At 29.9% G+C, this 12,480-nt stretch overlaps 1 protein-coding gene across 1 annotated transcript; it reads right to left on the reverse strand.

Annotated features, from left to right (window-relative positions):
- Positions 1 to 852: 852 nt before the first annotated feature.
- On the reverse strand, positions 853 to 3,062 carry LOC109795508 (zeatin O-glucosyltransferase). Its single transcript, XM_020355038.3, has one exon. The coding sequence runs from the start codon at positions 2,539 to 2,541 to the stop codon at positions 1,144 to 1,146; it is 1,398 nt and encodes a 465-aa protein (XP_020210627.1). The 5' UTR covers positions 2,542 to 3,062; the 3' UTR covers positions 853 to 1,143.
- Between the last annotated feature and the right edge of the window lie 9,418 nt (positions 3,063 to 12,480).

Consider the following 12,480-nt stretch of genomic DNA (forward strand, 5'->3'; position numbering starts at 1 on the left):
AATTGCATATTTGGTTTGGCTCTTGGATGGGACTATGTGCCTTCACGAAACATTCTGAAACACGTTGAACGCTTGGGCTACTCATTCTTTTTGCAGCTATAGGGCTGATTGTCCAAATAAAAATTTTTATATTTAATTTATCAATTTTTTTACAATTATTTTATTTTATACTTCTTCTTTTTTAATAAGTTTTGTTTATATTTTTTTCCTTCACTTAATTAAAATAAAAAATAATTACATAAATAAATATTTTTAATTAAATTTAAAAACAAATATGTTAAAAATAAAATATAAATTAATAAACAAGGTCGCTATAGCCCATAACAACATTGTGTCGCTATAGCCCATAGTACTTTTAGATAAAATATTTTTTTAATAATAAAAAAATATATTAATTATATTTTTAAAATGAGAATGGAGTCCATAACGACTTTACAGAAATCGCTATAGCCTATAGCGATTTTTAGTGGCTAAATTTTAGCCGTTTGTAATTACAAAAAAAAAAGTATACGTGTCGTTGGTGTCGCTATGGCCTATAGCGACACCATAATAAAATGTTTCAAAGTTGTAAATAATTTCAAAACAATCTTATTTACGTAAATAATTTTAAAAATTACCCCAAATTAGTCAATCAGCCTTTATATTGCCATTAAAAACTAATAGTTGCCGCAAAAAGTGATTTTTTTGGTGTAGCATTATGTTTCAAGCCATGTTATTCTATTCAACCTCTTAAAAAGAAAAGTACTTAAATAGCAATACTTAATAACTATTTTAACAAAAAAATGGAGTTGATCTCTATGTGTCTTGCTTTTATTGCTATATCAGGAATTATTTCACGTATTGCTCGACGTAAAACGTAAAACAATGTCTTGCATTATATAGATAAATTCATAACTCCAATTTGCATGTCGATGCAAGTATATTGACATCATAGAAGGATTGTTCTGAAATGTAAAGATATGAATTCGGAAAATTAAAAGGCTTAACATAGATAATTATCCCAGAAACTTTGCCAGATAACGCCTCGAGAAACAAACATATTATGTGTATTTTTTTTATGCCAAACGTATTCTGCATTAACGTCATGAACTGTTAAATTTTGCTATCTTCAACCGGGAACCACATTCACATAAATTGATAGGATTATCTAGTGATATGAGCAATGAAAGATTTCATTTCCACGTGAGAAATTCCACCTTCATCCATGGATCTGTGAATGGCATTTTTAAGCCTCAACGCTCTCTCTCGCATCTCATCACTTTCCTTTGTTTCCATTAACTTTCTGACAGCATTCTCAACAACCAAAGCACTAACCAACACGTTCCTTTGTGCCCAATCCTTCACAACCAAACCAACCTTGAGCACCTCAGTCATGAAAACGGTGTTTCTTGGCTGGTCAGAGTGCATAGGCCATGCTGCTATTGGCACTCCCATTGTTATGCTCTCTAAGCATGAGTTCCATCCACAATGACTCATAAACCCTCCTGTTGAAGTGTGGCTCAGAATTTCCAATTGAGGTGCCCAATCTGTCACAACAAGTCCTATCCCTTTAACTCTCTCCTTAAACCTATTTGGAAGATCATGCCTTTTTTCTTCATTTGCATCAAAGATGTCTCCTTTATCAGCATCTCTTAGCACCCAGATGAACTTCCACTTGCTTTGTTCCAACCCAATTGCAATTTGTTCTATTTGTTCCTCTGTCAAAGTAGTTGTAGTCCCAAAAGACACATATATGACTGAGTTTGGCTCTTGTTTATCAAGCCACTCCATGCATGAGTGTCTTCCTTTCGAATCTTTCTTCTCAATGGCTAAAGGGTTGAATGGCCCTAGTGCCCAAACCTTCTTGCCACCACTAATACGCTCCAACAACTCAATGTAAGAACCTTCAATCGCCCTACTTGTGTTGTAGATGTTGCCATCATTGAATTTGAGGAATCCAAATTCTGAAGTAAGGAAGTCCATGAATTCAATTGGGAAGCATCCTTCAAGAGAAGGGTTTTCTGGGACATGCAAGCCTTCAAATGAAGGCTTTCCCATTTCCTCCCAAAAGTAAATGAAGTTGGCAAAGGCACATGTGCTGTGAAAAGTGTAATTCTCAATATTTGGCATGTTTGTGGCATCTTGTGCCACTGATGCCATGAGGGAGTCATGGATGACTATGACCCTTTTGGATTGAAATGAGAGGGATTCAAGAAGTTTCCTCACAGGCTCCCGAAGATGTAAAGAGGCCTCAACGGAAGGATGTAGATGAGATGGGAAATTGGTTTCTGTATTGTTGGGGTTGGGAGGAGGGGAAACAAATGGAACTTCAAAGTCATGGAATTGAATGTTTGAAATAGAGTTGTTGTCTCGAAATGTGGCCTGACGAATGTGTGTGACAGTGCCAACATAATGAACTGGTATGTTGTGTGACAAGATTAGGCGTGAGAGGTGCATAAGTTGATTGAGATGGCCTTGTGCGGGAAAAGGTATCATAACCACCACCACTTGGGTTTGATGCTCAAGGGTGTTGTAACTTTGGCTTTTGCCATTCGAAGCCATTAGGAAACTTAGGAAGCTAGAAGCTAGGATTGAACTTTGGCACAAGATTTGGCAAGTATTTGTGCCTTGGGTATGATGCTTTACATTGAATGTCAAGTATTTATAGAACCTAATATCAGGAAGAGAAATGTCACTAATTAGGGCTCTCACTAACAGTAATTACTAATTAGAAACCTCCCTGATTTTCATTCTATTTAATGACTTCCATATTATTTTATAATTTTAATTAATAAAAATAAATATGGTTTAAAAGAAATATGTTGAAGAGTGTTTTTATCACTGTTGGATTAGAAATTTTCTAGATAAAAAATTAATTATTTGGTTGAAAGATTTGTCTTATAATCGAGAAGTTGATCTAGTGCTCCCATAATTATTTTTTGTCATTATCTAAATAATGTTTAACTAACATAGACTTGTGCGATGTGCAGATAAAAGATAAATTATTTAAGTTAAAAATTATTATTTTTGTTAATTAATACATAAATTTTATATATAATTTTTTTAATTATGCAATATAAGTTTGTTATTAATTTTTTACAACAAAGAATTTTATTATTTTTTATAATAATAAAAATATTATTATAAATATTTTTTATATTTATATTTATATCTTATTTCATCCTTTATTTTTTTTTTGTTAGATTCAAATTCAAAAATATAAGATTCAATTAAATAATCTTTTAAAAAGTTCATAACTAAAGATAATATATCCAAATAAATATTTTTTTATAACTAAATTATAAAACAATTTATTTCAATATTTTATCAAATTAATAAATTGATAATAAAAAATATACATATATTTATTATTTTCATATATGTAATTTCTCATATACAAATTCAATTGTTGAGAGGTTTGCCACAAAAAAAAATTTATTGTTGTTTAAAATTAATATTCATCAAAATTTTATTATTTTCTTATTAATGAACATAAATCCCAATTAATAATTATTATTAGATTTTGACAAAAGCAATTTTTTTTAATAATGATTTATATTTAACATTAATATTAATATTAATCACTATAATATTATTTTTTGAAACGGAGAATTTAATCAAATTAAATTTCTTAAATAATAACGATTGAAAAGGTAGTACCTTTCATTTTTGACAAAGATTATCAAGTGAGATAAAAATTAAACAAAGAGGGTAGGAAATAAATTAGATAAAATTTAAATATGTAATATAGAGGGTTGAGGAGAAAAAAAAAGTAGTACCTTTCATTTCTGACAAGGATTTTACCTTCCTTTTATTTCTGACAAAGATTATCATGTAAGATGAAAATGAAACAAAGAGAATAGGAAATAAATTAGATAAAATGTAAATGTGTAATGTAGAAGGTTGAGGAGGAAAAAAAAAAGAAGAGGGAAAAAAGTAGTACTCTTTTGATGATGATGATGATGAAATAAAAATTAGACATTAATGAAATGAGAGGAGAGAAAAAAAAGGAAGAGAGAAAAAATTGTACCTTTTTTACGATGATGATGAAATAAAAGTTAGACAATAAATAAATGAGAGTTAGATTAAATAGAATACAAAAAAATGTAATATATAAAAAGTAAAGGAAAAATATATATGATAGAAGATAAATGTTTAAAAAATTAGTTTAGAGAATTTACTACATAAACAAATATACTGACATGACAACATTTAAAATTAGTTTTATAATAACGTATAAAGTGTAGAGAAATGAGAGCTAGATTAAATAGAATATAGATAAATGTAATATATAAAAAATAGAGGAAAAATATGATAGAAGATAGATGTTTAAAGAATTAATTTAGAGAATTTGTCATATAGACAATTATGTTGGCATAACAACATATAAAATTAGTTTTATAATAACGTGTTGACGTAATAGAGTATAACTTAACTTTTATATTATAATTAATTAGATTAGTAAAAATTAAATCTTTTGAATATAAATTAATTTTCATGTAGAGAAAAAGAAATCTTAACAAATCCAGGACATGTATACATCAAATCATCCCGTGAATAACAAAATAAAATTGTTTATAATTAATGGATTCTCAGTATTTCACGCTTCCATCTCACCTCTTCGTTCTGCTGCTGTGAGTTCTCTTGGTACATTCATAATGTTAATTTCGTCACCTCATTAATTATACAAACGATATATGGGCAATTGTTGATACTGAAATCTTACAACTATGGATCTCGAGTTAGGTTCGGTTCCGTGAAATAATACTGCTCATGTAGTAGGGCACTAGAGTTGGCAAGTTGTAGCCTTCGCTGTTGCTTAGGTTGGTACAAGGTAATTAAGTGTCTTCTAGTTATGCATTCTAAAATTAAGATAATGAAAACTGAATCACTTGGGTTGTAATTTATTACGTGGTTGGAATATTAGACTTTTTAATTGTGTCATTCGATGAATTATATAGTGATCTGAATTGATATTTAAATTTATTGTTAATCTAACAAGCTAAAAAAGATTATCCTGTATTCATGGCTCAATAAGGTCAAATCATTTAGACTGTTTAATTGTGTTATAGAAAGTCTTATAGTTGAAATATATGACAATGCATATAATTGTTGTATCGTGCATATAATTGTTGTATCGTGCATATAATGTGTTGTTTCATTCGTATTGTTCATCTGCGGTGATGATCTAAGATGAAATCTATTAATGTATTAAAAATTAAGTTGTTAATGTTGTGTTGTTTAAGTTGACTTTATGTTGTAGTCAATCAAGTTGTTAAATTGATAAGATTGAAAGCGTTAAAAGGTTATGCCATAAAATATGAGATGTCATGTTATACTGTGTTGCTCATATTTCATTTGTTGTATATGTTGATTTTTTTGTACTTTAACTTATCTATATGTATTTTCATGTGATTGAACTATAATGATCATACTTGATATAAAAATAAAATAAAAATAGGTATAAGGTGCTCCATATTGAATGCCAAAATAAAATAAAAATAAGTATAAGGTGCTCCATATTGAATGCCATCTAATAATGAAGTGTTGCCTTTTAATGTGATTTGCTTCATATCAAATATATCTATTATATTAATCGTTAAATATCCATTTACTGCTTTATGTTATTGTTAAGGGATTGTTTATTTTATTTCCACTATTAGTAATTGTGTCAATTTTTATTAGAAATTTTTTACTGTATTAAATTATTTTTATCGTCGTAACAAAACACTAATTAATAATTTCTTTTATTTTAATTAGTGTCCTCACATTATTTGTTAACAGTATTCAAAAACTATAAAAGACGGCCACAGTTGATGAATTTAAAGGGCGGTCACTATCTCATTCAAAGGGCGGCACAAGGCATACCATTTAGAAATTTTGCTGTCTGAAGCCAACATTGTTTTATTTTTACGGTTTAATATTTTTTCCTTTATAACATTTATTTTAGTTTTTTATCATTTTAAAATTATTATTTTTAACTTTTTTAAAATAGCCTCTGTAAAAAAAAATTTATTTTAATTTTTTGTTATTTTCACAAGATATTTAAATCTAGTATTTTGTTTTACTATTATCTTTTTAATTTTTTAAGGATTTCGTCTATGCGATGCGACATGACATTCACGACAATATGGTGTGTTTTTGGGGACTTTCACCAAGTCATCGATGAAATAAATGTTAGAGGGTAAAAAGTAGTGAAAAAGAAATATACCTGATGTTCTCATATTTTCTTGTTTATCCACGATAAGGGTCAAGAAAACGAAAGCAAACAGCTTTCGTTCGAAGGTAATAGTTGGATCCAATTAGAAAATTTTGGTTTGGAAGTTATGGTCTAATCAAATCAATTACCCCATTTGTATTCATCTTTTAATTGTTATTTATTTTTGGAATTCTAGTGTAATAAAATATTAAATAAACACAAAATTCTATTATGCCATATTATCAAGTCACTAGTATTGAAAAGTCTTTTACACGGTTTAATAAAATATATTATACAAAGTAAATAACCAATATAGATGTTGGTGATGTAGAATATAATGTTTTTCTACATTGATTGTTTTAACGGAAGAAGTGTTAATAAAATGTCAATATAGAAGTGTTATAAAAAATACAACAAAAAAATCCTCCCCCACCCCACCTCCTTTTTTCCAACGTTTCGCCGCCTCCTAAATCACACCACAAACCCTCCACTATGCACCTCTCCCCATGCTTCATCTTTGTTTTCCACTAAAAATGAAACATCTCAATTTTTTAAAAATAAAATAAATAAAATTTAATAAAAAATAGATTATAAACTTAATTAATTAATTAAATTTATAATATAAATAATATTTTTTATAAAATAAGAAGGGGTTAGTAAAGAAAGGAGTTTGAATTGGACTTTGAGTCCAACCTGAAGGCTTTTAAAAATAAAACCAAGGGTTACATTTTCATTACGTATCATTTTTAAAATGTAGAGGAAAACCTAGTTAGAGGAGACTACTCGATGGAAGCTATGAGGCTCCTTGTTGCACCTTGACCAAATGAGATGAAGGAAAATGTGGTTGGAATGTGAACGTGTTTGTTGAGAATTTCGTTTATGCGTTCTTTTTACTTAAACTAGCACTTTTTCAATTTAGGTATGTATAATTAAGCCTTTTAAGAACGGAGATGAAAATAAGATAGAGCGATTAACAGGTACCAATTTCTAAATATTCATCAATGGTTATCAAACAATAACTTTCATACATGTAGATGTTCAAATAGATTGAGTGAATGATATATATATTGGCAATACAAATCATTATCCAATTCACATAATTGTCGAGTTACAATACATAAAATCTTGAGAAGAAAACAAACTACCAACCTAGGCTATACTACACTAATACAATCCTAGAAAACAAGAAAAATGTGGCCAAGAAGTCATACCTAGTGATTTCGTGCACGGAAGCCATATGCGCAGTAGTGAGTGCTTATGAGAGTTTCAAGTACGATTTTTTGACCTCGTGTATGAGATTGCTTCTCATATTTATAGAAGTAATAGGAAGTAGTTATTTACATGAAGGATCGTCGTGGAGTGTATAACCGTTATCCACTACGTGACTTGCATGATTTCTTTGTAACTTGCGTTAACCTCTTGTAACCGCTTGCCCCACGTTTTCTTTGTTCGATCCTCGAAGGTGTTCCGTCGAGACGGTCTGGTACTTTTTATTTGGTAACTTCCTTGTTAGTTCGACATAACCTCTTTAACTGCTCATAACTGCTGGTAACTTCCTCTTTTCTCGAATATTTCTCGAATATGCACATTCTCAGGTTCCTTTGAGACTTTTATATCTTTGCTTGGGAAATGTCTTTTCCCTAATTATCCTCCTCTTTTTTCTTTTTGTCCTTTTCGAGTGATCTTTGTAAATATACATTCCTAACAGAAGGAGAAGAGAAAATAGGGTGAAGCTCTTCTAGAGAAGAAGAAGCAAGGTGAAAAACCCTAATCTACAAGGAATGTTTCCTTGTGTAGAATGCTTAAGAATGAGTGTTCTCCTTGATGACTCTTAAGAGAGAGAAGAGAGATTTTTGGAAATGAAAACTCATATATGCTCAAAAGTGATCACAAAAATGGAGGGAAGGTGGTTTAAATAGAATGGAGAGAAGGCTAGAAGTGGAGGGAAAGTTTGGCACCTAGAATTGAATTTCAAATTCAATTCCATATGGTCGAGTAACCTTCATCACTTCACGCCCTATATCACATTCAAATCTGAAATAAATGTGATTTAGGGTTCATTTGCATCTAATTTAGGAATGCATGGGAAGCATGACTCAAATTAGATGGAAATGAACTCTAAAGATTTACAAACCGGAGGTCCAAACCATTTGTTGGCAATCCAAAGCTAATGAGATTTACAAATTGGAGGTCCAAACCACCTGTTGGCAATGGATTCCGACAAATAGTATATAATATTTTCCTCCCATATTACAACTCTTGGTTAACTTTAGAATATGGTATTATTGTCAAACTCCATTAAGTTAACCTATCATGAATGACTTAAGAAATTCATTTTTTTCTTTCAATTTTCCTAATTAGGATATTATTTTATTCATAGAGCTCAAACTCCTTACCAAAAGTTGATGGATTCTTTTTTGATTTATCATTAATTCTACAAGTCAATATTCATTCAATTAGTAACTTAAGGCTTTATGTGTCTGAAATTAAAATATAATAAACTATTTGTTAATTACTATGATAATCTCAAGTCAAAGAAAACTATTTAATTATTTTTCAACACAAGTTCCAAAACAAGAACATTGATCAAAGACCTCCCTCAAACCCTATAAGTTTGTCTTCTACCTTACCCAATTAGAAATCCTATCCAATTCTTACAAGAACCTTTAGAGATTCCTTCTCTAAAGACCAAATCAACACCTTCACCTAAGGGCAAAAGGAAAGCAAGTACCTTAATGTGTAGATTTTTCACAAATTTAGTCCTTCTGCCTTAATTTTTAGAAAAACCTTGAAAAGCTCTAATGTAGGTGAAGATCTATGGTGAAGTCACAAAATCTCTCTCTCTCTCTTTGATCTTGAAATTTTTTTAGAAACTTTCGTTGAATTGTTTTCAAAGAAAATATAAAATGGTATTTATAGCAATCATGTTCATAACAACTTTAATTAATTAAGAAAACCATATAATCAATTAATTTAACCATTGTAACACTTCCAAACTTGTTTTCAATGCTTTTTAACACAATGAGAGTCATTATGTAAACAAGTTACCTAAAGGGGGTTGTTTTAAAATATTTTACCACTTTGGTATGGTCAAAGAGAGTGTCACTAGTCAACTTAACATCATCCCATATTTACATCATTTTTTCTTCTTTTTAAAAATGACTTGAAAGTGGGGTTTAAATTACTCCTTCCTTTTTTTTTTCATAGTCGTTTTATCGGTATTTTATTATTTTTTTCATTGTCATTTTACTAAAATCAATGACGTACTATTTTTTTTTCTTCCATTTTTACCCTTGATAATTAATATATGTTTACTGAACAATATGTCTATTTATTTTTAATGTCTACCTATTTTTTCTCCAATCACCTATGTGAAGTTAATGTTGCATTTATGAGGTCAATATGTTTCCAACGAAATATAAAAAAAAAAATAGAAAAAAGGACAGATATTTACACACTCTAAAGATAGTAGAAAGTCTTGATGGATTTGGAAAGAGTAAAAGACTCTATGGAACAAGTTCAAGACTCTTTAACTTTAGAAATGGTAGAAGACTCCATGGATGAGACTGAAGAATCTGTAAATTTAGAACTAGTAGAAGACTCCATGGAAGGGGTTCAAGACTCTCCATATTTAGAAAGGGTAGAAGACTCACTTGATTAGGTGATAATTAAAGATGATGAGGAATCTATAAATTCTACATTTTTTATGGAGAAAAAAGCACCATTGGATATAGATTTAAATGTTTCAGTTGATCGTGGTTTTGATTTAAACATTTTTGCTAATCGAGGATTTGATCTCAATCAAATTCCAGAGGATGAAGATGAAGACAAATCAAATTCCAAAAGGATGAAGATGACTTAGGTAAAGATGAGATAAGAGAAACAGTGGATATCATGCTAAAAATTTATCTGTCAACATTTTAGTAATTTAATTTCCATTTTCTTCATTTTTAACTTTTATTAGAAAATATGCAACTTTTTGTAATGATATTTACTTTTCGTAATATTCACGGTAAACTTTTGTGTTGATATTCACCTTTTGTGATGATATTCACTTTGCTAGCATATTCACGTTAATATATTCACTTTTCGTAAAATATTCACGTTAAATATTTCGTAATCACATAAAATTGTTTCATTAGCCAATTTCCTATGTATGACTATTACCAATTGATAAAAACAAATTAAAAATAGAATACATAATTAAAACATATAAGAAAGAAAATAATAAATTTTCAAATAACAAATAGAAACATAAACTGGGCAGATATGTAGTACTTGAGAATTTAAAATAAAAATCTTAATTAATCTAAATATTGAAGAACATCTTGTACGTACCAATCTAGGATCACAGGCAACCGTCCTTCCCTTTCTAACATCGCTTTATTCAAATGGGGAATTTTGTACTCATGAGAACCTCTTGCTTTCATGATTGCAATCATGCACGGTTGCAATGTTAAAAATACATGATTTGATTTCAATGTAGAAAATGCTTCAAATGACCTCTCAACGGCACTGATAAGCTCATCAATAGATTTAGGTGACTCCTTATATTGTAAGGATTGAATAGCACTAAAAAATCCAAGATCTAAAATATTTAAATCTGGAGAGTTTGCCGGTTGACACATCAAACGAATATCGAATCCATCTTGGGAAGCTAGTCGGCGAAATTCATCATCTTCACAATCAATGTGTGTTCTTGCATTGTCTTGTTGAATAAATATTGGATTGCCTATTTCCTCTATTGGCCATTTTGCCTTGATAGAGGGTAAAACTTTGTCAAGCAAGAATGTCCTCATAACTTCTTTTGTAATTAAAGTTATAGGTTTAGCTGGATCTTGTGTGACAAAAGGAAATACACCAATCTTGCCAGATAAAAGTTCATTTCCTTGTGCATTAAACCTTGGATGAGCTATAGCAACTAAAAACATAACTATACCAATGAAATTTTTGCTTTTACAAGTGCGCATTGGATCCTCTTCATGATGTTGTACATATAGAAACACTTCTCATCAATGTGAATGATATTATACATCCCCAAGAAAATGGGATCATGTGGTATGCTAGCACTATCAAGCATGGATATGCAAAATTGCAATCTAGCTCTTTTGTTCTCCTCTTTCAACAAAGGCTTTATAGCATTTGAATGCCTTCGTATGACTCCTGACTTTAGCCAATTAAATACTGCACCTGTGCTAATGTTCAATGCAGAAGCAAAAGATCTAAGAGTTGTCCTTTTATGCAAAGGAATCTCATGAATTTGAGCAATATCAAATTGAATTCTTTTCCGGCCACGACTTCCTTTCAATTTATTGGTCACATCATATCATATCGAAAAAACTTAAGTCCCACGTCGACTAGAAATTAGGCAATTAAATAGTATATAAGTGGAAAACAACCCTCATTTTACAAATCGATTTTGTAGGGTTGAGTTAGACTTAAATTTACTATTCTAAGATGGTATTAGATCTATCTTAGATGCTTAAAAATAGGTCATCCACCATGGACATGAGGGGTGTATTGAGAAAAACTTAAGTCCTACCAATCTTAGATCATTAAAAATGGCTACTTACCATTTATCCACGTACCAAACCCAATAGTATTAGACGTGAGGGGTTATATCGGAAAAAATCCAAGTCCCACATTGACTAAAAATTAGACAATTACTTAGTATATAAGTGGAAAATAACCCTCACCTTACAAACTAGTTTTATAAAGTTGAGTTAGACTTAAATTCATTATTCTAAGACATCAGCAAATATACCCTTATTATTTTCTTGTTTCCAAATATGTTGAACAGTACGTATACAAATTGAAAATTGGGATGCCACCATTATAGTCACCCATTTTTCCAATTTTCTATCAACACTCTTCTCCCATAAAGCTTCATATACGGTTCTCCTTTGTGTATTAGACAACACTTTTTTTGGTCTATTGCTTGGTGCTAGGTGTTGTTCCAAATTCATTGTGTGATTGTTAATATTTTCTCCTGAAAGGATGAAGAAAAAATAATACATGAGATAAACTCCACAATACAAATTTGAAAACACAAAAATTAATAAATTTAATATAAGTACTAGTTTTTAATATGAGTAAATTTTAAAGAATAAATTATATATTAAACCATCAAATTATTAAATTTAGATAACAAATTAATTTAGTGTGTAAGTAAATAAAATAATAAATATGGAAGTGAATGAGATTCTAATGTCCACGTTGAATCCTATTCCTGTGTCTACACCATTCTCTGTTTCACTGTTGAAGTTGAATGCATAATCACTTGAAGCAGTCTAAGATATTGA

The sequence above is a fragment of the Cajanus cajan genome, chromosome 7 (genome assembly GCF_000230855.2).
Source record: "Cajanus cajan strain Asha chromosome 7, NIPB_CcT2T_4, whole genome shotgun sequence".
Lineage (NCBI taxonomy): Eukaryota > Viridiplantae > Streptophyta > Magnoliopsida > Fabales > Fabaceae > Cajanus > Cajanus cajan.